The sequence below is a fragment of the Myotis daubentonii genome, chromosome 9 (assembly GCF_963259705.1).
Source record: "Myotis daubentonii chromosome 9, mMyoDau2.1, whole genome shotgun sequence".
NCBI lineage: Eukaryota > Metazoa > Chordata > Mammalia > Chiroptera > Vespertilionidae > Myotis > Myotis daubentonii.
This window is the reverse complement of record NC_081848.1, coordinates 3,439,393-3,466,484: the sequence shown is the minus strand read 5'-3', so window position 1 is coordinate 3,466,484 and position 27,092 is coordinate 3,439,393. Positions and strand designations below refer to the sequence as shown.

The following is a 27,092-nucleotide window of genomic DNA, read 5'->3' as shown; positions in this document are numbered from 1 at the left end:
AAGGGTCCCAGGTTCGATTCCGATCAAGGGCACATGCCCAGGTTGTGGGCTTGAACCCCAGTAGGGGATATGCAGGAGGCAGCCGATCAATGATTCTCTCTCATCATTGATGTTTATATATCCCTCTCCCTTCCTCTCTAAAATCTATAAAAATATATTTGGGGGGAAAAAAGGCAAACTTTACAGATAAATGCCCGAATAGAAAAGGAATAGAAATACCAGATTTTGGGTTAAAGGTAAACTGAACACATACATATTTATCTCCTTTCTCTCTTGAAACCCTACAGAGAGGGCATATACCCATAAAAGACCGGGAAAATATGAAGATAACAGCAGATAGGAAATGGGATGTAGAAAATGAATTAACATGCTGGAAAAAGTGAAATTCTTCCAGAATATTGAAGAAATAAAATACTATTCAATTCATTCATTGGGACAACATAATAATCCTGATACAAAAACTGGATACAGACACTATAACAAAGAAATGTTAAGCTTATTTCACTAGTGGAAATAGAGGCCAAAATCCTGAACAAAGTATTAGCAGATGGAACCCAACCAGGCAAAGAAAGGAGGAGTCACCAGCACCAGCTAGAATTCATCCAATTGTACAACAATGGTTTAATATCGGAAAAAATCCACCAATGTAACCCACTACGTAAACAGATTAAGAGAAAAACCAGGTGACCATCTCAATAGAAGCAAAAGAGCATTGACTAAAACCCCATGTCTATTTAAGATGAAACTCTTTATAAATTGAAACTAGGAGGGATTTCGTAGCCTGGTAACGAGTAACTATTAAAACCCTACAGCACACATTATCCTAAGTGGGGAATAGCAGATGCATTCCCAAACTCGGAGCCGAGAAAAATGCACACCGGCCCCACCCTGCCCAGAGGGCCTGTCAGTGCAGGACGCGGAGACACGAAGCAGAGGCTTCTAAAACACAAGGAGGAGATAAAGCTAAGGCTGTATGCAGGCGGCATGATTTCCCACATTACAAATGAAAAGAATGTAAACAAATTACTAGAAAGAATAGGACAGCTTAGCAATGAAGTTATCAAATCAATATATATAATGTTGATAACTATTTCTATGTCCCAACAACAATCAACTAAAAACATAGCTAAAAAAAAAAAAAAAAAAAAAAAGATAGCACTTCCTATCGTATCAGAGTGTATCCAACAAAAATCTAACAAAAATATATATGACCTAGAGAAGGGAAATTATAAAACAACCTTAAGAGACATTTTTAAATACTTAAATAAATGGAGAGCTAGACAATGTTTATGTATTCAGAGACTTAATATCATAAAGCTATCAATTCCACCCAAGTTTATCTAACATTTTATTTCATTTTCTATCAAAATCACAGCAGGGTTTTTATGAAATTGTAAAATTATTTTGAAATTTATATGGAGAAGGAAAAAGCCAAGAATAGCCAGGACACCTCCAAAAAAAAAAGAGTGGGGCAGAGAACTTATTCTATTAGATAGCAATCTATATATATAAAAGCCTAAGTGACTGTTACGACCGAACGACCAGAACGACAGGAATAGTCAGACTGGTCAACCAGTCGCTATGATGTGCACTGACCACCAGGGTGCAGACGCTCAACACAGGAGTTGCCCACTGGTGGTCAGTGCACTCCCACAGCCAACTTCCTGTGGCCAGCCAGCAGTGTCGGCATCTGGCATTCGTTCCTTCAGTGCCCAGCCCGGTAACCATCTTCTCCTCTCCCAACCCCACCGGGGCCTTCGGGCCCCAGGCTGGGTCAGGGAACCAGGGGTGGGTAGTGGCAAACACAGCCCCTTTCCCAGGGGAGCCAAGGGCTGGCTTCCTCCTCGGGGCCTGCAGTCAACCTCCCATGCCCTGTCCTTCCCCCTGGCCAGCAGGCCCCGATCAGCCTGCAGTCCCTCCCCCAGCCTCTCCCCCTGGCTGGCAGGACCCTATAGGCCCAGCCCTGATAGGCCCAGCCCTGATAGGCCCTGATTGCCAGCCAGGCCTAGGGACCCCACCCTTGCACGAATTCATGCACTGGGCCTCTAGTCCTATATAATAAAAGCCTAATATACTAAGTGTCCGGTCATCCATTTGACCAATCAAAGAGTAATATGCTAATAATATGCTAAGGGCACTCACCCACTCGCTATGACGTGCACTGACAATCAGGGAGCAGATGCTCCTACCGATAAGCTAGCTTGCTGCTGGGGTCCAGCCAATCGGGACTGAGAGAGATGAGCCAGAAATGCCCTGGAGCCCTCCCACCACGACTCCCCAGCTGGCCAACCTCCTGCGTCCTTCCTTGGCCCTGATCATGCACTGGTAGAGTCCCTCGGCCTGGCCTGTGCCCTCTTACAATCTAGGCTGAGGGACCTCCCCCCCACCAAGTGCACGAATTTCATGCACCAGGCCTCTAGTCCTATCTAATAAAGCGGTAATATGCAAATTAACCATCACACACTCACACAAGATGGCTGCCACAGAGAGCCAGCAGGGGAGGGCAGTTGGGGGCAACCAGGCCAGCAGGGGAGCAGTTAGGCATCAATCAGGCTGGTCGGGGTCGGGGAGTGGTTAAGGGTGATCAGGCTGGCAAGGGAGTGGTTAGGGGGTGATCAGGCTGGCAGGCAGAAGTGGTTAGGGGCAATCAAGCAGGCAAGCAGGCGAGTGGTTGGAAGCCAGCAGTCCCACAGGGATCGGGCCTATACTGGCAGTCAGACATCCCTCGAAGGGTCCCAGATTGGAGAGGGTGCAGTCTGGGCTGAGGGATAACCCCTCTCCCCCCGCCAGTGCACAAATTTTGTGCACCAGGCCTCTCGTCCTATCTAATAAAAGAGAAACATGGTAATTAGTGTATGACTGCTACCCTTCCCATTGGCTAATCAGGGCAATATGCAAATTCACTGCCAGCCAAGATGGCGGCTGGCAGCCAGGCAGCTTAAAGCGAACATGAGGCTTGCTTTCTTCAGTGATGGAGGACTCCAACGTTCCCCGCCTGCCGCTGCCGGCCTCTGAGCTGCAACTCTAAGCAACTATGTTACAAATATAGAAGCTAAACAAAACCCCAGAAACCTGCTTTAGTCTGTCGGGCTTCAGCCAGCAGGATCGCAACATTGTTTCAAATACAGAAGGTAAACAAAGGCCAGAAACCTGCTTTCAGCAGCGGAGGCCTAAGAGCTGGAGCCTCAGAGCTAAAGCTGGCCCAGAATTTAAAAAAAAAAAAAAAGAAAAAAGGAGCAGTTGGGAGCTTCAGTCACCCGCCAGCCTGAAAACAGCCCTCAGCCCCTCACCCAGACTGGCCAGGCAACCCAGTGGGGACCCCCACCCTGATCCGAGACACCCTTCAGGGCAAACCAGCCGGCCCCCACCCGTGCACCAGGCCTCTATCCTATATAGTAAAAGGGTAATATGCCTCCCGACACCGGGATCGGCGTGACAGGGGGCAGCGCCCAAACCCCCTGATCGCCCTGTGGCTCTGTGTGTGACAGGGGGCGGGGCCAAAACCTCCCTATCCGCCCTGCTCTGTTCCTGACAGGGGAAGGCACCCCAACCCCCTGATCAGCCCTGCTCTGTGCCTGATAGCAGGGAGCTCCCCAACCCCCTGATTGCCCTGCAGCTCTGTGTGTGACAGGGTGCGGCGCCCCAACCCCCCCCCCCCCCGCCACGGGCCCTGCTCTGTGTGTGACGGGGTAGAGCCATAACCTCCCCATCAGCCTTGCCCTGAGTGTGACAGGAGGCGGTGCCCCAACTCCCCTATCGGCCCTGCTCTGTGCGTGACAGGGGGTGGCGCCGCAACCTCCCCATCGACCCTGCCTTCACTGTGACAGGGGGCGATGCCCCAACCCCCCAATTGGCCCTACCCTGAACGTGACTGAGGGTGGCAATGCAACCTCCCGATCTGCCCTGCTCTGAGCCCGACCAGGGGCTGCACCTAGGGATTGGGCCTGCCCTCTGCCACCTGGGAGCAGGCCTAAGCCAGCAGGTCATTATCTCCCAAGGGGTCCCAGACTGCGAGAGGGCACAGGCTGGGCTGAGGGACCCCCCCTCCCCCCAAGTGCACAAATTTTTGTGCACTGGGCCTCTAGTATTTATTATAAAGTTACTAGAGGCCAAGTGCATGGGTGGGGTCCCTCAGCCTGGCCGGTGATCAGGGCTGTTTGGAGCCATCTCGCCCAGTCCCGATAGGGGCCAACCAGGGGGAGGGACTGCAGGAGGTTGGTGGCCATGAGAGGTTGTCTGTGGGAGCACCCTGACCACCAGGGGACAGCTCCTGTGTTGAGTGTCTGCCCCCTGGTGGTCCGTGCGCATCATAGCTACCAGCCAGTTGTCTGGTCATCCAGTCATCCGGTCATAAAGATCGCTTAGGATGTTATATATATAGATAATAAGATGCAGTGGTACTGATGGGAAAACTAACTGATGAAACAATGCATAGCCTATTAATTAGACCTGCAATATATGAAACTTTGGTATATAATACAGATGTCATGTCAGATCCGTGGGGAAAGAAAAGACCTTAAAATTATGGAGCTTAGAAAAATGCTATATGGAACTACTGATGAAATTGAAGCAGTAAAAAAAAAAAAAAAAACTTCCAGCAAACAAAAGCCCTGGTTCATTTGGCTTCACAGGGGAGTTTTACCAAAAATTCAAAGAAGAACTAATACCTATACTACTCAAACTATTCCAAAAAATCCAAGAGGAAGGGACACTTTCAAGCTCTCTCTATGAAGCCAGCATTACCCTAATTCCAAAACCAGATAAAGACACTAAAAGAAAGAGAATTACAGGCCAATATCCCTGATGAACATAGATGCTAAAATCCTCAAGAAAATATTAGGAAATTGATCCAGCAATACATTAAAAAGATGACCAAGTAGGATTTATTCCAGGGATGCAAGGCTGGTACAATATTCACAAATCAATAAACATGATACATCACATAAACAGATTGCAAGACAAAAGTCACATGATCATATCAATAGATGCAGAAAAGGCATTCAACAAAATCCAACACCCTTTCTTGATAAAAACTCTGAGCAAAGTGGGACTAGAGGGATCATACCTCAACATAAGAAAAATGCTGTATGGAAACAATGCAATCAGATCTCTTGTTTACATCTGCACAAAAATTAACTGCAGGTGGCACCGAAGGAACGGAGGAGGGAGGCAGGCAGGAGATTATTGGTTTCATGATAAGCCTGCAGTACCATTTGACTGTCGTGTTATTTTTGTAAAAATATAAATTAATTCTCCTGGCAGGTGTTGCCCAGTGGTTTGAGCATCAACCTATGAACAAGGAAGTCATGGTTTGATTCCAGGTCAGGGCACATGCCCAGGTTGTGGGCTCGATCCCAAGTAGGGGGTGTGCAGGAGGCATCCGACCAATGATTCTCATCATTGATGTTTCTTTCTCTCTCTCCCTCTCCCTTCCTCTCTGAAATTAATGAAAATATATTAAAATTGCAATATATATATTTATTAATTCTAAAAATAGAAATATACTATTTTATTGATTTTAAGAGAGAGAGGAGGGGGAAACATTGATTTGTTGTCCCACTTATTTCTGCATTCATTGGCTGATTCCTGTATGTGTCCTGACTGGGGATCAAACCTACAATCTTGGAGTATTGAGATGACACTCTAACCAACTGAGCTACTTGACCAGGACCTAAATAAATGTTTTAAGAGAGAAAAATTTCCAGTGTTAACAAAGTTATGATGAAAATAACATTCATGTACTAATCTACACTAATAAAAGAGAAAAATGGTAATTGGTGTACGAGCTACCCTTTTCATTGGCTAATCAGGGCTATATGCAAATTAACTGCCAACTAAGATTGGCAGTTAACTGCCAACTAAGATTGGCAGTTAACTGCCAACAAGATGGCGGTTAATTTGCATATGTAGGCACAATGCAGGGAGGCGAAAGGGAAAGCAGGAAGAAGCCCCCTGCCACTGACAGTGATCGGAAACCCAGGGGGGAGCTAAGAGCTGGGGGGCAGGGCAAAGGCGGCCCTGGGGCCGCCTTTGCCCTGCCCCCCAGCCATGATCGGAGAATCAGGTGCCTTTTCCGCCCTGGCCAGTGATAGCAGGAAGTAGGGGTGGAGCCAGCGATGGGAGCTGGGCACGGTCGAAGCTGGCAGTCCCGGGAGCTAGGGGTCCCTTGCCTGGGCCTAAAGTGAAGCCCATGATCGTGGGGCCGCTGCAGCTGTGGGTCCCCGCTGCCCGGGCCGGATGCCTCAGCCAGAGGTGTTAGGCCTGGGCAGGGGCAGAGCCTGCAACCGCGGGGAGCTGGGGGTCCCCTGCCCAGGCTTAATGCCTCGGCCAGAGGCATTAGGCCTAGGCAGGGGCAGAGCGGGAGATTGCGGGGAGCTGGGAGTCCCCTGCCCAGGCCTAATGTCTTGGCCAGAGGCGTTAGGCCTGGGCAGGGGCAGAGCCTGCAACCGCGGGGAGCTGGGGGTCCACTGCTGATGCCTGACACCTCTGCCGGAGGCCTCAGGCCTGGTCAAGGGGCCGATCTGGTGATTGGTGATCGGAGGGTGATGAGGGTCAACTCCTCTGGCCGAGGCATCAGGCCTGGGTGGGGGGCGGAGCCGGGGATTGGGGGGATATGATGGTCCCCTTGCCAAGGCCTGAAGCCTGGGTCAGAGGCATCAGGCTTGGGCAGGGGGTGGAGCAAGCGATCAGAGGGAGATGGGGGTCCCCTGCCCAGGCATGATTCCTGGGCCAGAGGCCTCAGGCCTGGGCGGGGGTCAGAGCCAGTGATCGGGGGGAGATGGGGGTCCCCTGTCCAAGCCTGACACCTCTGGCGGAGGCATCAGGCCTGGGCAAGGGGCCGATCAGGCGATCGGAGGGTGATGGGGGTCTACGCCTCTGGCTGAGGCATCAGGCCTGGGCAAGGAGCAGAGCCAGCAATCGGAGGGGTCTGGGGGTCCCCTGCCCAGGCCTGACGCCTGGGCCAGAGGCATCAGGCCTGGGCTGGGGGCAGAACCAGTGATGGGGGGAAATGAGGGTCCCCTGCCCAGGCCTGACGCCTCTGTCAGAGGCGTCAGGCCTGGGCAAGGGGCCAATCCTGCGATTGGAGGGTGATGGGGGTCAACGCCTGAGGGCTCCCAGTATGTGAGAGGGGGCAGGCTGGGCTGAGGGACACTCCCCCCCACACAAACACACACCCAGTGCACGAATTTCGTGCACCGGGCCCCTAGTTGAGTATAAATTGGTACTATGTTTTGGGAAGGCAATTTGAAGATATCTGTCAAAGGTTAACTGCACATACCCGTTGGCCCAGCAATGTCTCTCAGAGTTTATCCTGCAGATGTTCTTGCTGAAAGAGGTGGGTCCATGGATGCTGGTTGCAAGAGTGTTTAAAATGACAGCAAAACCTCCACACACCTGAATGCCCACCAGCGGAGGATTGCTCAGAGACATAGTGGTACCTCTGGTCAATGGAGGATTTTGCAGACAGTACAAATCAAAAGGTAAAGGGTGGGAACGTTTGACATTTCAGACGTAAGGCAGTACCAGGTGATGACAAAGCCAAAATGTGGCTGGAGGAGTGTCTGAGTGGAATGAAAATAAAAGCCACTGAAATGGAGGAGACCAAGAACTTATGAAGCCAGAAAGTGGGAAGGCTGGCCCCTACGGACTCACTCAAACGTTGAGGGTAGAGAGGTCAAACCAGTGCTTCCATCTCTCGAGAACGTGGGGGATGCTGAGGGGCAGGGCGGCAGCTCTTCAAAGCAGGAGGAGGAAGAGGCCAGACTTGGGAATTGATGCCACGGAGCCCAAATGAGGCCACGGGTGAGAAAGAGAGGAAGGAGCACCCCCTGAGAGAGCATGACGCAGCCAGTGACCGCTCGGGCACCTGAGGGTCACTCTCTTTGGAGTCCTCTGAGGAGCCATGGAGAATGGACTTCAGAAATGACATTCAGGCTGATGGGAGGCTGGGCTGGATCCCCTGACTCCTCGCCATTGGTTGAGAGCTGCCTCTAAGGACATTAGCTTCCTGGCCCCACTCCCGTTCAGAAGAGTGCCTGCCTGCAGACAGAGGCAGGAAAGGCTGCATGTGTCTCAGAGCGGGCTCTTGCTGTGGGGCAGTGTCTGTGTGCCTCAGGGGCGCCCGCAGCTGCAGTCACAAAGGGGTAAAGGACTCGCCAGAGAACCGGCAGGCCGGCCGCAGCTCCGCCAGGGTCTCCCCGGGGAGCGGGGAGCGGGGAGCGGGGAGCCAGTGGGCTGGAAGAGGCAGTGAGGAACAGAGAGAAAGTCCAGGCCTTTTTTCTTGATCCGTGGCCTGCAGAGGAGAGGGCACTTGGAGAAAGAGCAAGAAAAGCAGTTTTATGGCGCGAGGGAGAAGAGGAGTCCAGCTCCTGGCGAGATAGGAGGCCTGGGGAGCAGCACTGGGTGAGGCGCTGGGGGTCCCGGGCAGGAAACTGGGGAATCCCAGGCGCCCCGGGAAAGGGCTGAGGGGCAGCCGGGGGAGGGCAGAATGTCGGGCAGTTATAGGGTAAGAGCAGGAGGCAGATTGTGTGGCCGAAGGAAACGTCAGGCCTCGAGGTTCCCAGTTCAGGCCTAAGCTTCCTTGGCACCGGATCAGAGGGCCCAGCCACCCACGAGCGCTGCTTTGCTGCGAGTGGAATAAATCTCCACCTCAGGGCATGTCACGTATGGAGGAGAACGCAGCATCTGCCTCTCGTCTAAGATCTCGGTTCCACGCAGCCCCAACCTGTTCCTTCGGCAAAGGGTTGGGTTGGGGAGCAACATGTCGCGGGACACATAGTCTAGACGGGGGGGGGGGGGGGGGGGGGGTGGCTAAGAGCGAATGGTCAGGAGGGTGGCCTCGCCTGACCTGTGTGGGGCTTAGGGTGGGCTTCCCGCAGGAGGGCGTGTCCCAGCTGACCCCTGAAGCATGACTAGGAATCGCCCAAGACGAGGGTGAATTTTCTAGGCGGAAAGACAAGAGTATATTGAGGCTTGGAAGGAAAAAAAGAAAAGGCATGGAGTGACTAGGCATCTCCTAATAATTTCGAATAACTAAAGCACGAAAGAGGAGGAGGGAGAAATGAAAGTCAGAGAATCAGGGACAAGATCCCAGGCGCCCTTCACCACCAGCCTGGCTCTGGGGTCATCCTGAGGGTGACAGGAGTGTTCGAGCATCACGCAGTGTGTGACAAAGTCGTGGGGCGGAGGGGGGGGGCACGGGGGGGGGGGGGTTGAGCTCACTCTGACTGACATGGAGTGTGAATGGCTGCGACCAAGCCTGGAGGCAGAGGGGCGGCCTGGAAGGCAGGTGAGACTCACATGCTGACCCCATCCTCCTCCTCTCCCCTCGCCTGAGGGGCTCTCTAGGCTGGCAACACAGGGGTCACTTCATGACACCAAAAGCACAGGCAACAACGGTAGAAAACATAGGTAAATTGGACAACATCAAAATTTAACACTGCACTGCAGGAGGCACAGTCAGCGCCGTGAAAAGGCCACCTACAGCGTGGGAGGAAATATTTGCAAATCAGATAGCTGATAAGGGGCTACTAGTATGTCTGGAACATATAGACAACTCCTACAACTCAACAAGAAAGAATAAGAAACCCAATTAAAAAATGAGCCAAGGGCTTGAATACCTGCTTCTCCCAAGAAGATACAAAATGACCAACGAGCACAGGAAAAGATGTTCAACATCACTAATCATCACGGAAATTCAAATCAAAGCCGCAGTGAAACATCACCGCACACACCCACTGGGACGGCTGCTACAAAAAAGAAAAGACAGCCCGCTTGGTGCCTGTGGCTCCATTGGTTGGAACGCTGTCCCTACATCAAAAGGCTTGATTCCCAGTCAGAGCACATCCCTACGGTATGTTGGGGGTTCGATCCCTCGTCAGGGCACCTACGAGAGGCAACCAATCGATATTTCTCTCTCACATCAATGTTCCTCTCTGTCTCTCTCTCTCTTTTTCTCTCTCTTTCCCCCACCTCCTAAAAATTAATAAACATATCCTTGGGTGAGGATTTAAAAAAAAAAAAAAACAGAAAATAACAAGTATTAGGAAGGACGTGTAGAATTTGGAACCCTTGTGCACTGTTGGTGGGAATGTAAAATGTTGAAAAACAATATGGCAGGTCCTCAAAAATTAAACATAGAATTAGCACATGACCTAGGAATTCCACTTCTGGGTATTGACCCAAAAGAATTGAAAGCAGGGTCTTGATGAGCTATTTGCACGCCCATGTTTGTAGCAGGATGATTCACAGTCAAAAACTAGAAGCAACTCAAGAGGCTATCAACAGGTGAATACACAAACAAACAGGCTACCTGCATACAATAAAATAGTATTCAGCCTTAATCTTGAAGACATTCGCTAAGTGAAATAAAACAAAAGACAAATACTGTACTACTCCATTTATTTTTTTTAATATGTTTCTATTGGTTTCAGAGAGGAAGGGAGAGGGAGAGATAGAAACATCAATGATGAGAGAGAAGCATTGATCGGCTGCCTCCTGCACACCCCCCACTGGGGATCGAGCCCACAACCCAGGCATGTGCCTGTGACCAGAATAGAATCTGGGACCCTTCAATCCCCAGGCCAACTATCCACTGAGCCACACTACCTAGCGCTGTCTTATTCCATTTATATGAGGTGCCTTGCACTATCAAATTCAGAGAGACAGAAAGTAGAATGGAGGTTGCCAGGGGCTGGGAAGAGGGGAGGGTGGGGAGTTGGTGTTTAATAGGTACAGAGTGTTCGTTTCCCAGGATGAAAGAGTTCTGGAGATTGGCTGCACACAAATATGAACATACTCAACACTCCTGGACTGTGCACTTTAAAACGGTTACGGTAGTAAATGGCATGTTATGCATATTTTACCACAATTTAACAAATAACAATCCTTAAAAAAAACAGAGCCAGTGCTTAGGGCAGCCGTGGGCAAACTACGGCCTGCGAGCCAGATCCAGCCCGTTTGAAATGAATAAAACTAAAAAAAAAAAAAGACCGTACCCTTTTATGTAATGATGTTTACTTTGAATTTATATTAGTTCACACAAACACTCCATCCATGCTTTTGTTCCGGCCCTCCGGTCCAGTTTAAGAACCCATTGTGGCCCTCGAGTCATAAAGTTTGCCCACCCCTGGCTTAGGGGCTGCCAGTCTGCTAGAGCCTGAGAAGAGGTGGGATCGTTGGGAAATCAGAGGGGGAGCACGCATCAGGAGACCCCGTACACAGAGGAGCCCTGGGCTGGTCCTGTAGCTTGTGGTACAGGTTGAAGGCAAGTTTGGGAGGAACAGTCATCTCACAGGGAGCATTTGTTTGCCCATAATGCTGATTTCCTAGTCAACTGCTGCCTCCTTCTGTTCATTTTGGGAAGAAACTAGAGATTAGGTTCTATGAGCCCAATATGGAGGAAGGCTCTGGAAGAGTGGTTCTCAACTGAGGTGGCACAGAAAAGTGTGGGTTGTTGCGGGGGGGGGGGGGGGGGGTGGCGGTAGAGGAGGGGGAGAAGGGTGGAGTGCTAGAGGCACAGAGTCAACCAAACACTGGCATCTTGCAATGCACAGAACAGGTCAGCAAAACAAAGTGTTGTCCTACTTCTCACGTGACTTGCAAATGGCCCAAGGGACATTCATGGACATAGCAATTGGCAGAAGCCTCACCTCGGTTCCTTGACCTGTTAGTAAGAGCTATTGTGTTAGGGAAAGCTAGTGAAACCCCGGCACCCTCTATGGCTCCCAGCTAAGATTGTAAATAAAAAACAATATTGCACTGGCCGGCGTGGCTCAGTGGTTGAGCATCGACCCATGAACCAGGAGGTCACAGTCTGATTCCCAGTCAGGGCACATGCCTGGGTTGAGGGCTCGATCCCCAATAGGGGGCGTGTAGGAGTCAGCTGATCGATGATGATATCTCATCATTGATGTTTCTATCTCTCTCTCCCTCTCCCTTCCTCTCTGATATCAATAAAAATATATTTTTAAAGAAAACAATATTGCATCCTAGAGGGAAAGGTAAAGTTTAGTGTCATTCTAAAAGGCTTACAGGATGCAGGGGTCGTGGTCCTAACACTTCCCCACTTAACTCACTAATCTGGCCTTTGCAAAACATGAGGAATTCATGTGTGTGAGTGGACTTCTTCAAACTTAGCCAAGTACTTGTCCCAATCGCAGCCACTGCACCAAATGTAATATCTGTACTAAAGCATTCACACACACAACAATATACTGTCTTGGTCTTGCCCGGGGCTGTGTCCACTCTGTCATAACACAGTCAGAAGAGTCCTGGATAATCTGGACATTCCTCAGAGCATTGCATTGGTCCCCTGCCTCAGTGGCATCCTGCTAACCAAATCAAGGAAGCAAGACACGGCGAGTGCTTGGAGGTCTTGGGAATGGGGCCTAGAATGAGTAAGATTAGAAGATTGGGGGCAAGGAAATACAGAAAAGAGGCTTGTGTATGGACCTATTGGAGTAATAATAAAGTGTGAAGATATTTGTGTCACATGTTAACACACCAGAGATGTCCATTATGGAAGAGACACTACAACACAAAGTAGAAGAAAATGACTTGGCCAGCTAATGCCAATTAGCCTCTGTCCTTAATCACCCCAGTGCAGGACAGTGGTTGTGAGTGTCGTAGCTGTGGTGACATTAGGGCTCCAACGGTATGGGCTCCCGCTCACCAAGGCTGACCTACCTACTGCTGCTGCCAAAACAGAGTCCAATGCTGAGCATCTGATTTGGAACCATGCCTGGGGAAACCAACCAGTTACCTCTTGGACAGGTTGATCAAATTGTACTCCTTCCCCAAAATGCTCATTTCATTTGATAGAAATTGATACATATAGATATGAATTTGATTTCCTTGCCTGCAATGCCTCAGCTAGCCCTCCTATCCAAGAGTTCACATATTGTCTGATCCACCAGCATTGGATCTTGTCTATAATCCCAACAGACCATGGGACCCACTTGATAACAAAAGTATTTAGACACAGAGGGACTTCCAGCCAAGCTGGCAGCATAGGTAAACACAGTGCTCACCTCCTCCCACTACCACCTCAAAACTACAACTAAACTACAGAAATCCACCATTCAGAACTTCCTGAAATGGAGCTGAATGGAAGTCCTACAAATATAAAATTAAAGAAGCCACATGGAGACTGATAGGAGGGGCAGAGGCACGGATAGGGCTGGTCTCACACCCATGTGTGGCTGATAAAAATCAGGAGTGATACCTTGGGTGTGGAAGTCCCCCCTGAGGAGTGAGGGGTCCCAGACCCACCCCAGCCTAGGGTTCCAATCCCAGGAAGAGAAGTCCCCATAACTTCTGGCTGTAAAAAAACAAACAAACACAAAACAACAGTGGAGATTGAGGCTGAGGGAGGCTGAGGCTGCTAGAGTCCCAGGCAGTTCCTCCTGAAGGGCCTGCACACATACTTACCTGGATTCATTCCCTCCCTCTGGGTTCCAGCAGATTGAAAGGCACCAGAGACATGTGGGGAGGAACTGAATTATTTGGCATCCGGGCAAGAGCTGGAGGGGCAGCTTTCTCCCAGATGGAAGTGCTGGCAGAGGCCATTGTTCCGTTTCTGAGCCCTGCCCCAGAGCCAGCCGGTGGACACCATATCTGAGACTCCATCAACTTGGATCACACTGTTTGCCCCACCATGGTGATTCCCTGAGACCCTTCCCCACACCACTTTCCACCCCACCCAAGCTGTTTCCAGGGGCTTTACTATAAGAATGGCCTGTCTTGGCTCATGCTTCAGATTTGCCTAAAATCTCTCAAACAAGTGGGTCCACAAGGTGGTTGGAGGTCAGTGGTCAGTGGTCACAGTCAGTCTTTGCAGCTGGCCTAAGGGAGCCCTATACATCTAGCTAAGTTGCCCTAGGCCCTGCACTAATAGCAGCCAGCCTGGGTTCACAGCTTGGCCTCACCTGGGCACCTCCAAACCCAGCACAAGAAGCAGCCATCTGCAGATGGCTTTGTAGCTTATGTCTGGTGGCCCCCTGCACAGCTGATCCTCCAAGTTGGTTGGAGGTCTGTTGCCAGTGGTCACAACCAGTCCTTGCCGCTGATCAGACTGGGTAAATTACTCCCATTGATATGCCAACTGCAATCAAGACTCAACTACAATAGGAGGGTGTACAGCCCACACAGGGTCACATGTCAAGTTTCCAGCTGGGGTGATGGAGGAGACTGTGACACCAGACCCTACAGGACACCTGCTACAGTTGGCCACTCTATCAAGCCTGAAAGACATAGCAGCTCTATCTAATACATATAAACAAACACAGGGAGGCTGCCAAAATGAGGAGACAAGGAAACATGTCCCAAATGAAAGAACAGAACAAAACTCCAGAAAAAGAACTAAACAAAATGGAGACAAGCAATCTACTAGATGTAGAGCTCAAAAAACTAGCTATAAAGATGCTCAAGGAACTTAATGAGGACCTCAACAGCATAAAAAAGGACCAGCCAGAAATGAATGATACACTAACTGAAATAAATAATAATTTACAGGGCATCAACAGTTGAGTACATGAAGCTAAGAATCAAATCTTCAATTTGGAATATAACAAAGCAAAAACACCCAATCAGAACAGCAAAAAGAAAAAGAATTCATTGCCCAGCTGGTGTTAAGTGTCATCCCATGCACTGGTTTAATTCCTGGTCAGGGTACATGTCTGGGTTGTGAGCTCGATCCCCAGTAGGGGGCATGCAGGAGGCAGCCCATCAATCTTTCTCACTCATCAATGTTTCTATCCCTCTCTCCCTCTCTCTTCATCTCTCTCTAAAAATCAATAAAAACATATTTTTTAAAATTAATCCAAAAATATGAGGATAGTGTAAGGGGCATTTGGGAAAACTTCAAGCAAACCAACATTTGCATTATGACAGAGAAGATAGAGCAAGAAATTGAAAAAAATAATGACAGAAAACTTCCTCTACCTGGTGAAAGAAATAGATTTACAGGTCCAGGAAGCATAGAGACTCCCAAACAAGCGAAGCCTAAAGAGGCCCAAACCAACACACATTATAATTAAAATGCCAAAGTTAAAGATAAAGAGAGAATCTTAAAAGCAGCAAGAGAAAAGCAGTCAGTTACCTACAAGGGAGCACCCATAACACTGTCAGCAGATTTCTCAACAGAAACTTTGCAGGCCAGAAGAGAATTGCAAGAAATATTCAAAGTGATGAAAAACAAGGACCTACAACCAAGGTTATTCTACCCAACAAGGCTATCATTTAGAATTGAAGGGCAGATAAAGAGCTTAGACAAGAAAAAGTTAAAGGAGTTCATCTGGAATAGTTCACTGTTTTCCCCGCTACCTGGTTCACTCCTATTCACCCATCACAGTTCAGCTCAGATGTCACCCTCAAGACCTTCTCTGCCTCCTGGGCCATGTTAGGGTCCCTTCCATCACTCCTACAGCATATCTTTTCTCTTTCTCATTGTCAATCCCCTGAAATAATCTGTTTAGTGTCCACACTTCTTTTCATTCTCCACAAGGACTAGCTAGCATGTTACTGCTATGTGACTAGTACCTAGCATACACTACAGCACAGGAGACATTAAATATTGACTAAATAAATGATTTTGCCGAAGCATCTCCTAGGATTTCAGCTCTGCAACAAGTTAGGTCACTTGTCTGAGCATCCGTTTGCTAGAGTATGAGGTAGGGATAATAATACCTACCTTACAGGTTGTTTTGAGGATTAAATCAGATATATTGGTAAAGCCCTTAGCATGGTGCCTGGTGTAGAATAAGCATGTGATTCATGCATGGTGAACAATCAAGAAAGGCTATATTAGTCTATACACACCAGCAGATTTTGACATTCTCACTCTTTACCCTCTCCAACGTTGAATTTTATGTTTTTAAGCATTTTTATAAATATTATAGGCCAAAAAAATGGCCTCTCATGGTTTTAGGCCAACATGTGTTTTTAAGCCAACAGCTTTGTCAGTAAGATCACAGCACCCACTGCTCCCAGCCCACACCGCACAGAGCTCCTCTCTTCCTGTCACACCTCGTTTGGGGGAGGGGTGTCTGGGAAGGGGTCTCCAATATGGGGGTGCTCTATGCCAGGCCCCAGCAGCTAAATGGCATGTACTGTTCACCGCACCCTCAGTTTTGCCAGTCCTCTTGCTTGTCCTGGGAAAAGAGATGAGGCCCAGCTCCCCACCAACACAGGTGGCTGCCTCTGCCTCCACCAACCGTTTCCAAGTGACGTTGAGCCCAGCAGGCCCAAGGCTTCCCCACCCCCCCACTTCCTGTGTCGGCTCAGAACCTGCTTCCCCGCCCAGCCCTGGTGCCTGCTTCGGGTGATGGTGCGTCTCCCTCTTCCAAAGGCCCCTTCCCAGCCCAGCACTGGGAGCAGTGGCCCCGGTCCTCGTCCTCAGCGGGGGTTGCGCAAAAGGCCTTTGGTTTCTCTTCCAGAAGCACTAGGCCAGCGGGCCTGCGCCATCTCCGTTCAGTGAGTGTCCAGGGGGAGGAAGATGACATCGGGGAAGCTCTGGCGCATCCTGGGGCTCTGCTTCTTATCCGGTGAGTAGGACTGAACGAAAAGGGCAAGGCCCACGCCTACGGTGGTGCCACCCAGAGGTGCCAGGGGCGTCAGGCACTGGAGGTGTAAGGAGCTGTGTGTGCCACGGTAGCTGGGCTGGAGGCTGACAGGGAAACGTGGCCGGGTCCTCAGAGACCCATCGGGGAGCAGCCAAGGAAAGGAATGGGGTGATCATCTCTCCTGAAAGCGGGCTCTGCCTTCAAGAAGGAGCTCCTCCTGTCCCTGGACCCCCAGCCTTGGGAGCTGATTTGAAGGCGATGAGCTCCTTGGTGGGGGGATGCTGGCTGGTTGAACCCCAGCTCTGCACAGGATGTAGCCAGCTTCCCACGAGACAGCAAAACACCCCATAGTTTTCAGTTCTCAGTGACTCACGAGCTTTCCATGGTGTAGTCCTTTGTGAAGCAAAGTGGAATAATGGATAAGTAACCAAGGGTGTTTTCCATCTCTATATAAAAGTCTAAGTGACCTCCTGAAGTCCCTCCCCCCGCCGGCCAGGCCAAGGGGTCCCACCTGTGCACAAATTCGTGCACCGGGGCCCTAGTATCTCATATAAGATACATTTCTTTAAGGTTGCCATTTACTGAGTTCTAGCTACTCTGTAAAAAAAAAAAAAAAAACCTTCACATGTATTAACCAGGTTATCCTCACCTCCATTTTGGAAGGTAAACATCGCCTCCTATTTTGGAGATGAAGAAACCGATCCTCACAGAGGTTAAAGAACTTGTTTAAAACCACACGGAGTGCTGAGCTGACCCGGGAGCTGCCTCTGGCTGCAGGCTGCGCCCTTGGTGGCTGCACACAGAGGGCGATGGCTCCGGAGCCTGGTTTCAGGGCCCTGGGAAGTGCCCCCGGGGGCTCCCACCTCAGCCACCTCCGCGGGTCGGGTCTGCACGGCCTGCTCCTTCCTGAGTGCCTCGAATGTGCACACAGGGCCCGGGCCTTGTTAGGCTGCAGCTTGGGCTGGGGCTCGGGATAGGGGTTGCGATTCTGCGTGTCTAACAGGCTCTCCGGCTCAGTCCACTCCTGGTCTTGGTCCCAGGGGCACGTGCTGAGTGTCAGGGGCAGGAGTGGCTCCTGAGGAAGTAGCGGGCGTTTCCCTTAGAGGCCTGTAGGGTAAAGGGTGCTTTTCAGAGAGAAAAGGGGGGGGAGGGGGGGAGGGAAAGAAACAAGGGGGAAGGGAAGGAAGGAGGAAGAGAGAGAGAGAGAGAGAGAGATTATCAAAGACCCACGCTCTCCTGGCCATTTGGCCCCAGGAGGCTGTGCCCCCCTGCTATGGGTGTGGGAGAGGGCAGAGGTGTGGTCTCAGCCAGTGTGGGGGCTTTGAGTTAGAGGGGCCAGGTACACAGAGACCTTCAGGCAAACCCAGGGCAACTGGTCAGGGTGCGAATCCCAGTTACTGCAGAGCGAGGGCCGGGCCCGGGAGGGACCAGGCTTCTGCTGCACAGGCTGCATCCGGGAGTAACCAGAGCCTCAAACATGTCCATCTCCCAAATGCAAAACCAACGGAAACACTGAGACATCGCCCAGCAGGAGCAGGAACGAGAACGCCAACGCCGCCCTCCCCAGAGCTCGTGGGCCTCCCGGGGCCAGAGACCAGTTTCCACCCTGAAGGCGTGGCTGCCGGTTCTGCCGCCACCCAAAAGGCAGCCGGCCTTGTCTGCCTCCTGTTTGTCAAATACTGTGTTTTCGCGTTGAGTGCGAGGTGCTGTCTCGCTCTGCTTCACCCCGGATTGGCCAGGAGTTGGGGTACAGGAGTGACTCACCCGCAGGGTGTGGGCAGGACGATCAGGTGTTCGGAAAGGGTCAGACAGGACAGGCGCTCTGCCTGGAACTGCAGGCACCACACGCTGACTAACTCTGTTTTCTTATTTTTTTCCAGTTGGCGCTTGGGGGCAAGAAGGTGAGATACGCGTTCTTTCCTTGTTATGAAATCCGCCCACAGTCTTCATGTGTGTGAGGGGAGCTGGCCTCGCACAGGTTTCCACCCACACATAGCAGGGGTTGCTGCCACCTGGTCCTTTGCTTTTCCTGCCGAAGTCTGGGGAAGGTCTGGCTGTGGCCAGGGGGAGGGAGATCACAGAGACCGTAGGAACTAGTGAGTCCTGACCATTCGGAAGGAAACAGGTAGGACTATTACATCGAGCGAAAGTGCCAACCATCTAATTGTTGCTCCCTAGTTGGTGCGAGGTGCTGAGGAGGGTATGTAATATTCTGCGTGTGCGCGCGTGTGCGCGTGTGTGCACATGCTTACGCGTGGGCCTGGCCTGGGCTGCCGGTCTCAGCGCTCGCAGTGCAGCCAGTGTCCCAGTGTAAGTCGGCTCCTCCAGACTGCGCGGCGCTGTGTCCAGGCGGCCACGGTGCGGCCTGCTGTGTCAGTGTCCCCGGATCTTTCTTTTCTTTCTCTTTTTTCCATGCAGCACGCTTTAACGTTCATTATTGACAAACGGGGGGGTGTCGGACGCACGGATCTGTTCCAGGGTGGCTCCTCCCTTCCGCAGGCTATTGCCATTCAGGGTTGATTTCGTTCAGATTTGGTTTCTGTTCAGCGCAGACCCCCTCAGGGCTCGCTGCCGCCCGCATGCGGGCTAGGCCTGCTTCTCCCGCTTTCTCCAGGCAGACTGACAGCTAAGCTGCTGGACATTCACGGTGTACAAGGTGATGATTTGGAATAGGAATTGTGAAATGGTCACTCAGAATTCCTTTGTGGAAATGACCGTCAGTTGTTTAATGTAGGACGTAGGGCCCGAACCGCTTTCACATGTAGCCCTGGGCATCTGGAGACCTCGCCCAGGGGAGCAGGATCCGATCTTCCCGTCGCTAGGAGGATTGCTAATGGTTTCTCATGCTTTCTTTTTCAGAGAATACAGAAATTGGTAAGAGAATGTTTGCTCTTTACAACCCCTTTTCAAATGTGGAACCCAATGGTCGTGGGGGACAATCGCCATAACACACACTGAGGACCAGAACTGCCAGAGGAAACGTGCGGTCCTCTCTCAGTGGGCGTGTGGGCTTGTTGCTGTCACGTGTGTCCCTGAGCATACACTCCGGGAAGAAGATGCCTGTGGGTGAGGTCAGAGCCCCCACAAGTGTTTGTGTAAATCGCAGAGACGGTGTCTGAGTCACCTGGCCGGGCACAAAACAGGTGCTCAATGCATATTCTTTGAGTGAATGAGTGATCAGACACATGAACACATCATTAATTCCCTCCCCTCAAGAACCAAATGGCCTGTGTGAGAGAGAAACGCGTGGAAGCATAGTGCGTTGTATGCTATGAGGTGGGCAGATGCCGAGTAAAGTAAAATATAAAAAGAGGAGTGGCCGACTCTACAGAGAGTCGCTGGGGAGCGCTCCCCAGTGGGGCTATGCCTGAGCTGAGTTTTAAACAATGAGCTTGTATTTCAGGGGGAAAGAGTATTACAGGCAGAGGGGAGGACTGCGCAGGACAAGCTGAGAGTCTAACTCTGAGTTAGCTGCCATACCTGAGTCCTGGCAGGACTGGCCTGCTGGGTTTCTTTAATAATTTATGAAACATCTCCGTTCCCCAGCATCATCGGGTGTAAAATGGAAAGAATAACGTGGAAAGAAACGTGGTTTGCAGGGTTGTTGTGAGGGCTGAGGAGTAATTCTCGTAGAATATTACCTGGGCTAGGGAAGACAGCCGGTGAATTTTGGCTGTTATATGGGAAGCATGCAGCCTAATCATGGGCATTGAAGCTTACTGAGCATGGATGTTCTGGATATTTCCCTGAATATTTTACCCGTTTCCTCATCTAGCATCCCTATTCTACAGAAAACCAAGGTTAGAAAATAATAGTCCAATCACAGAGGTTAGTGTAAATGCAGGCTTAGCTGACCCTGAAGCTCCTGTTCTCCGCCGCTATGAACACGGCGTCTGGGTGCGAATAAATCTTTGTGAGCAGATCCTGCTTCTGAGCATGCACACCCAGGCCGTTGTGAGCATGTGTCAGTCTAGGCTCTGCTGCTGAATTTGTGCCCATAAAAGTTGTGAACCATTTTCTTTACACTTTCTTGTCCACACACCAAGCAGTGAAATGTCTACTTCCTTTTAAATCATTTTATGTATGATTTCTCTTTTATTTAACATTTCTAAAAAAGGGCAGTGCTGAAAAATTATTCCTAAGTCAAAATAACACCACTGCCCATTGTCGGTACGCTCCGCTCCCCAGTGGCAGCAGGTGGAGAAACGTGGGGAACGGCCTGTTTGCATTCCCTGGGCCTCAGCAGAGAGCCGCTCTGTTCTCCATGGAGCAGGAGCCTCCAGGGAAGGAGGGGAGCGCTCACCTTGTTCTTGCGCATCTGCTCTGTTCCACCCATTCTCACCTTCATAACCCACCTAGTCCGCACAGGTAACTGGTGAGGTAGAGGTTTTTTAGCTCCATTTTCCCGAAAGAAACTGAGGCTTAGAGAAGTTAAAACGACTTGCCCTTGGTCACAGCCGAAGGCAGATCTGGAATTCAAACACAGGACTTCAGACTCAGCCCAGTGCCCTGTCCCCAGCAGCACCTGCAGCAAAACACACTCAACAGAGAGAGGGCTCTCTCTCTCTCTCTCTCTCTCTCTCTCTCTCTCTCTCTATATATATATATATATATATATATATATATATATATATATATATATATATATATTAATTGATGTCAGAGAAAGGGAGAGAGAGAAAAACATCAATGATGACAGAGAATCATGAATCAGCTGCCTCCTGCATGCCCGCCACTGGGGATCTAGCCTGCAACCCAGGCATGTGCCCTGACCAGGAATTGAACCGTGACCCCCTGGTTCACAGGTCGACGCTCAACCACTGAGCCTCACCAGCCGAGCAGGCTGTCCCTTTGCACCACCCCCTCTCCTCTCGTCCAGCTGCCCTATCCAGGCTAAAGCACAGCCTAGTGCAGGCCAGGGTCCCAGCCACAAGTCTTTCAAGAGATGAGCCCTGCAGCCCCGCAGCCCTGCAGCCCTGGGGGAAGTCGCCCGCTGTGGGGAATGTGCTGGGTCCCCAACTCAATAGGGATTTCGGTCGTCCTCCCTCTAACAAAATAATTGGGAGTTGATAATATTCAGGAACATTTAAAATAAAGCCACTTTTTATTGGAAGAACCATTCCCTTAAAATGTATATAGTGCTTCCCATAATTTAAGGGCACACACTGGTATATTCTCAATTTGATGGATCTGAGTTGTATCTGTAAAGTTCCCCATGGACTAACTACATATAGCCCTTTAAGGCTCAGGGCACCCTGAGGATGGGCCTCTCTGGGAATCCCTGGGGACAGTGTCCAGTCTCACTTGAAAAATGTTACCTACAACTTAAACTTAAACCAGGGTATTTCCTGACCATTCTCTCCTCTTCTCGCTTCCAGGTGACTTTCCACCCCCTCTAAAGAGTAAGTCAGCCCTTCGCTGAGGTGTGCCTGGCAAGGGTGCGCGTCAGTGTGGACAGAAGGAAAGGAGTCGAATGAGAGATACTCCTGAGAGCGGAGGCCCTTCCCACAGTATCTTCCCAACTCCTGTTTCAGAAGCACTGCAAGCAGGGACTTTCATCGTCTCTCTTTGCTTCCATTTTCTCCTTCCCAAGTCCCCATGTCCGCACCTAAATGCTAAAGGCACTTTCAAAAAGTTGTCTAGTCCCTAGTCCCTGTTTTGGGGGGAGGGGGGGAGGTTTGTTGTTGTTTCGTTAATCCTCACCCAAGGATATTTTTTTGTTGTTGCTTTTCAGAGAGAAAAGAAAGAGGGGAGGGAGGGAGGGATGCAGGGAGAGAGAAGGAGAAACATCGATGTGAGAGAGACACATTGATCGGGTGCCTCCTGCACACTCCTCAACCGGGGACAGGCAGCAAATCCAACCCTAGACCCTTCCATGTGTGGACTGACGCCCTAACCACTGACCACACTGGCCATGACTGGCCTCCCTTTGGCATAACCCCGCTGTCATGGCCTTCAGCCAGCAGAGTTCCCCTTTGACAACAAAATCTAAGGCCCGAATGACAGATGACGTTCTGCATCTGGTTGGCTCTTTTGTTGCTACTTAGCATTTCCTGAAACCTTACTGGTTTCTTCTTCCGATTTCCCTCCCTTCTCTCCCTCCCCAGGATTTAAAGTCTCCATCTCCGGAACCAGGGTGGAGGTGACATGTCCTGAGGACCCTGATTCTGAACAAATAAAATGGGAAAGAAATGGTGTACTACTAAAAGATCAGCAAGAGGAACACCTATTACTAGACAATTTCTCCGAAATGGAAAACAGTGGGCATTACACCTGCTACAGAGGCAACTCGAACAATCGCAACCATCTCTACCTAAAAGCAAGAGGTAATGCAGGCTCCAGTGCAAGCACGCCTAGGGAGGGCCATTGCCAGAGGGCTGCTCCGCTCCCCCTCACCCGGCTCTCAGCCCCGGCCCCTCTATGCCTCTCCCACACTCATACTGGGACTGCCTGGGCCTCAGGCACCCGAGTTTTCTGCAACTTCGACTAAACACCAAGGGGGCGGGGGGCTGTCTTGGTAAGCTCTGTCAGCACTCCACCTACAACTTTTAGGAGACGGGAGGGGGCATTGCCTCGCAGCACTCCCAGGTGATGGCACCCAGTGTGAGCTTGCCTGATGCTTTATCGGGTGTGCGTCCTTCCCAAGGGTTTGCAGAAGAGATGCAAAGGTGCTGCAATAAAATGGCATCCACGAAGGCCTCGGAATAAACTGGCAGCAGCTACCATTTACCGGTGCTTAAGTTTCAAGCACTAGACCTGCCTGGGACTTGTTGTTGTCAATCCTCACCCAGGATATCTTTCCAGTGATTCTTGGAGAGCGTGAAAGAGAGAGGGGGAGACAGAGAGAAACTCGAAGTGAGAGAAACACATCGATTGGTTGCCTCCTGCACGTGCCCGACCAGGGCCCGGGCCGGGGAGGAGCCTGCAACCGAGGTACCTGCCCTTGACCAGAATTGAACCCAGGACCTTTTGGTCCACAGGCAGATGCTCTATCCACTGACCCACACCGGCCAGGGCGGACTTTTTTTTCTCATGTCATCCTCCCCAGCAACCATGAGTGAAGTATCATGTTATTCCCACATAGACGAGGGGACAGAGTCTTTGGGGGTTGAAAGCACCTTCACCGTTCTCACAGCCAGTGAGCAATGGAGCTGGGACTTGAACCAGACTGCCTGCCGTAACGGCCACACTTTGTGGTGGTTCTAAACCAGGGGTCCTCAAACTACGGCCCGCGGGCCACATGCAAATACAAATATTGTATTTGTTCCCGTTTTGGTTTTTTTTACTTCAAAATAAGATATGTGCAGTGTGCATAGGAATTTGTTCATAGTTTTTATTTAAACTACGGTCCGGCCCTCCAGCGGTCTGAGGGACAGTGAGCTGGCCCCGTTTAAAAAGTTTGAGGACCCCTGTTCTAAACATACGGAACGGAGGCTCGGCTCTAGCGGTGGCCGCGTGCGAGTTTGAAGGTCCCTCCCCCGTCTCCAGTGCCCTGTGTCTTCCGCTCTCGGTGACTTCTCCCCTCCCCACGCCCGCCGCAGTGTGTGAGAACTGCATGGAGGTGGACGTGATGGCCGTGGCTGGGATCATCGTGGCCGACGTCTGTGTCACCCTGGGCTTGCTGCTGCTGGTGTATTACTGGAGCAAGAACAGGAAGGCCAAGGCCAAGCCTATGGCCAGAGGCGTCGGTGCCGGCGGCAGGCCCGGTGGTAAGAGCACGGTTGTGGGGAGGGGAGGCCGCAGAGGGGGCGTCCAGCCTGGGCACGTGGGCGGCAAGGCCACAGCAGCCGAGACGGCTCCTGTAGACACTCGCTGTGCTGCTGAGATCTTCACACAGGCTTCCACCCTCAGATCGCCCTTCTCCTTCCACCGCAGAAAAGTGCAAACAGCTCCGCACGGCACGGGCTCCCTCCAGCGCCTGTCCAGGGTCCGGAACAGTCCGACTCCACCTGTGGTGGGGGGCGGGCGGGAGGCCTCGGGACACTGGTTCCCGCCTTTTCCTTTCCCTTCCTCCATGAGAAAGGAAATCGAGGAAGGACCCTGAGCTGAGGAAAGTCACAAATTGATTAAGAGCAGTGGGGCATTCGTGATGGCTCAAAGAAAGAAAGGAGAAGAGGCGGCTGAATGGAAGAGGGAGAGGGAGAGGAGGGAACACAGGGTTTGCCATCCTCCATCTGGTCTAATTGCCTAAGATTGGCGTTCCCGCATGAAAACAGATCTTTCCCCCCCACCCCACCCCCCCACAGGACAAAACAAGGAGAGGCCACCGCCAGTTCCCAATCCGGACTATGAGGTAACAAGGGATAGAGGGGGACAGGTCTCTCTAGAGGAGCGGGCACAGTGGGACTGCTCCTTGGGCCCATCACACCTTAACGCCCTCGCGCGGACTCCGAGACACTCACTCCCCCTCTACAGTGAGGCAGGGCCCCTCGCAGGCTGCGCAGTTCCCACCCCACGGAGCAGCTGGCTCTGTTCTTTTTCTCTTTTTAACGTATTTTCATTGATTTCAGAGGGGAAGGGAGAGAGAGAAACATCAGTGATGAAGAGCATCATTGACCAGCTGCCTCCTGCAGGTTCCCTGCCGGGGATTGAGCCTGCGACCTGCGTATGTGGCCCTTGAATCTAACCGGGGACCCATCATTCCGCAGGCCGAGGCTCTATCCACAGAGTCAGACCAGCCAGGCTGGTTTCTTTCTCCATCAGCTGGGACACACCGTGGGAATAACACATATGTAAATTCTAGCATGATGGACTCGGGGCTGATGTTCCCCCGGCAAGCACCAGTACAGTCATGCCAGTTGTTGAATGACTCAAATGATTCCCTGATACAGAGCTCCCGGCTTCCCCCGCCCGCACACACACTGCCAGACACCCCAGCCTCTGCGCCCTGCGCTGCCTCTTGACTGGACAGCGGAAGGGCTCCTGCCTGGCTAGCAGACGGCCATCAGGGTCCTTCTGCTTGGCTGCTGTGCGTGACTCCCCACTGCTAAACACTGTTGCTGTCAGGCTTGAACACACCCAGCAAATATTTACTGGGCACCAGCCAAGCACATGGTGTTGACTTTCCCGTGACTTTATTTCATTCTGACCGAAGCTCTGGGGCGTGTGTCTTCGACTCTCATTGTTGAGATGGGGACGCTGACTCCCAGGGGGAGTGACCAGAGCCAGGCTGTTGCCAGGCAATGCCAGCCGGCCTCCCGGCGCCTGGTCCAAGGTTCTTGCCTTTGCTCCAGAGCTAGATCCTCGGAGGCCCGGCTTCCTCCTGCCCTGCTGACCGCCCTCTCCGTTCCCTTCCCCCCAGCCCATCAGGAAAGGCCAGAGGGAGCTGTACTCCGGACTGAACCAGAGAGGCGTCTGAAGCTCCTGAGCACTGCCTCCCATGGCCAGGCCTGGCTCCTCCCCCTCCAGGCACCTGCTCCACCCTGGACCCCCCAGGAGATCTGTCCCCCTGTCCAGAGGGAACTCCCACCTGCAGCCTGGCCCCCCAACCTCTCTGCTGGAAGCAGGCCTAGGATATTGCTGCCTCGCTGTTCTTTGAAATGTCATCGCTACTCACCTATCACCCTGCACGTTCGCCAGGATATTTACGTCTGCTCTTCGCCACCACTCCCTCCTCTCTCCTCTGGTGGCTGTTCCCTCGGCGCCCTCCTGCTGCTGCATATAAGTTGCCCCCAACCTCACTGTCCCACCTGCTGTTCTGCTTGTCAGCTCTCTTTTGGGGGACCCTCTGTGCGAGTGCCCTGGGTCCGCGCTGGCAGGGGGCCCAGCCCAGAGCTTCCTCTCCCATTCTCCACTGCCCCCGCCAGGGTCACTTCCATCCCGGTGAACAGGCTGGGCTCCTGTCGGCGGGTGGGCGAGAGAAGAAATAAAGTGCCCTTGGCTGAAAGAATCGCTGTCCTCTTTTCTGGGAGGCCTTCGAGGCTGCCTTGTGTCCTGAAACAGCTCTGGTCCTTCTGCCTGTGACTGACCCCCACTGTGGTCCCAGCACCACTGTCTTGGGGGGGGGGCGGAGTGGGGGGCGTCATCTCTTTGGAGAGAGCACCAGGGAACCAGAGAGAGAGAACAATTAGTCATTTGACTCAAAAACATCAAAGGTGTCAGAGAGTGGTCAGTTCCTACGGTGGGTGAGGCCGAAGCAGAGGCTTCAAAGGCAGATGCAGGCAGCAGGTGACAGAGTGCAGGGCCAGGGGTGGGGCAGTGTTGGGGTCCAGCCCCAGCAGGTCGAGGGGTTCCCCACAGGTGTGGACAGAGTTGGCGAAGAATGAAGGACATGGAGGCCGTGTTCAGGTGATCATCATAGCCAGGTTCCTCTAGCCAGGATCTCCAGCCAGGCTCTGTGTTTATTGTCTTGTTACATCTGTATTTATACCAGTTGATTTTAATCCTATCAATTCTGTTCCAAAGGTTAGGGCGTTTCTTATCTCCATTCGAGGGAGTAAAGATTATGTAGCTTAAGCGTGATTGTTCATAGTTAAAGTGATTAACTACCCGCCTGGCATTTAGTTAAGGGGTTTTATTCCCTCCCTAACT

The 27,092-nt window shown here is 51.5% G+C and overlaps 1 protein-coding gene across 2 annotated transcripts; it reads left to right on the top strand.

Annotated features, from left to right (window-relative positions):
* The first annotated feature begins 16,269 nt into the window (after positions 1-16,269).
* Positions 16,270-26,392, top strand: LOC132240485 (T-cell surface glycoprotein CD3 epsilon chain). Of its 2 annotated transcripts, XM_059707693.1 has the most exons (8): positions 16,270-16,327; positions 16,437-16,544; positions 18,443-18,463; positions 21,941-21,964; positions 22,670-22,888; positions 24,104-24,271; positions 24,809-24,855; positions 25,864-26,392. In XM_059707693.1, exons 2-8 carry the CDS (start codon positions 16,496-16,498, stop codon positions 25,918-25,920), a joined length of 585 nt encoding a protein of 194 aa, XP_059563676.1. In that variant the 5' UTR covers positions 16,270-16,327; positions 16,437-16,495; the 3' UTR covers positions 25,921-26,392. The 2 variants fall into 2 exon arrangements, with proteins under 2 accessions (XP_059563676.1, XP_059563675.1); XM_059707692.1 differs by having other exon boundaries at positions 16,289-16,544; positions 25,864-26,391.
* The last annotated feature ends 700 nt before the right edge of the window (positions 26,393-27,092 follow it).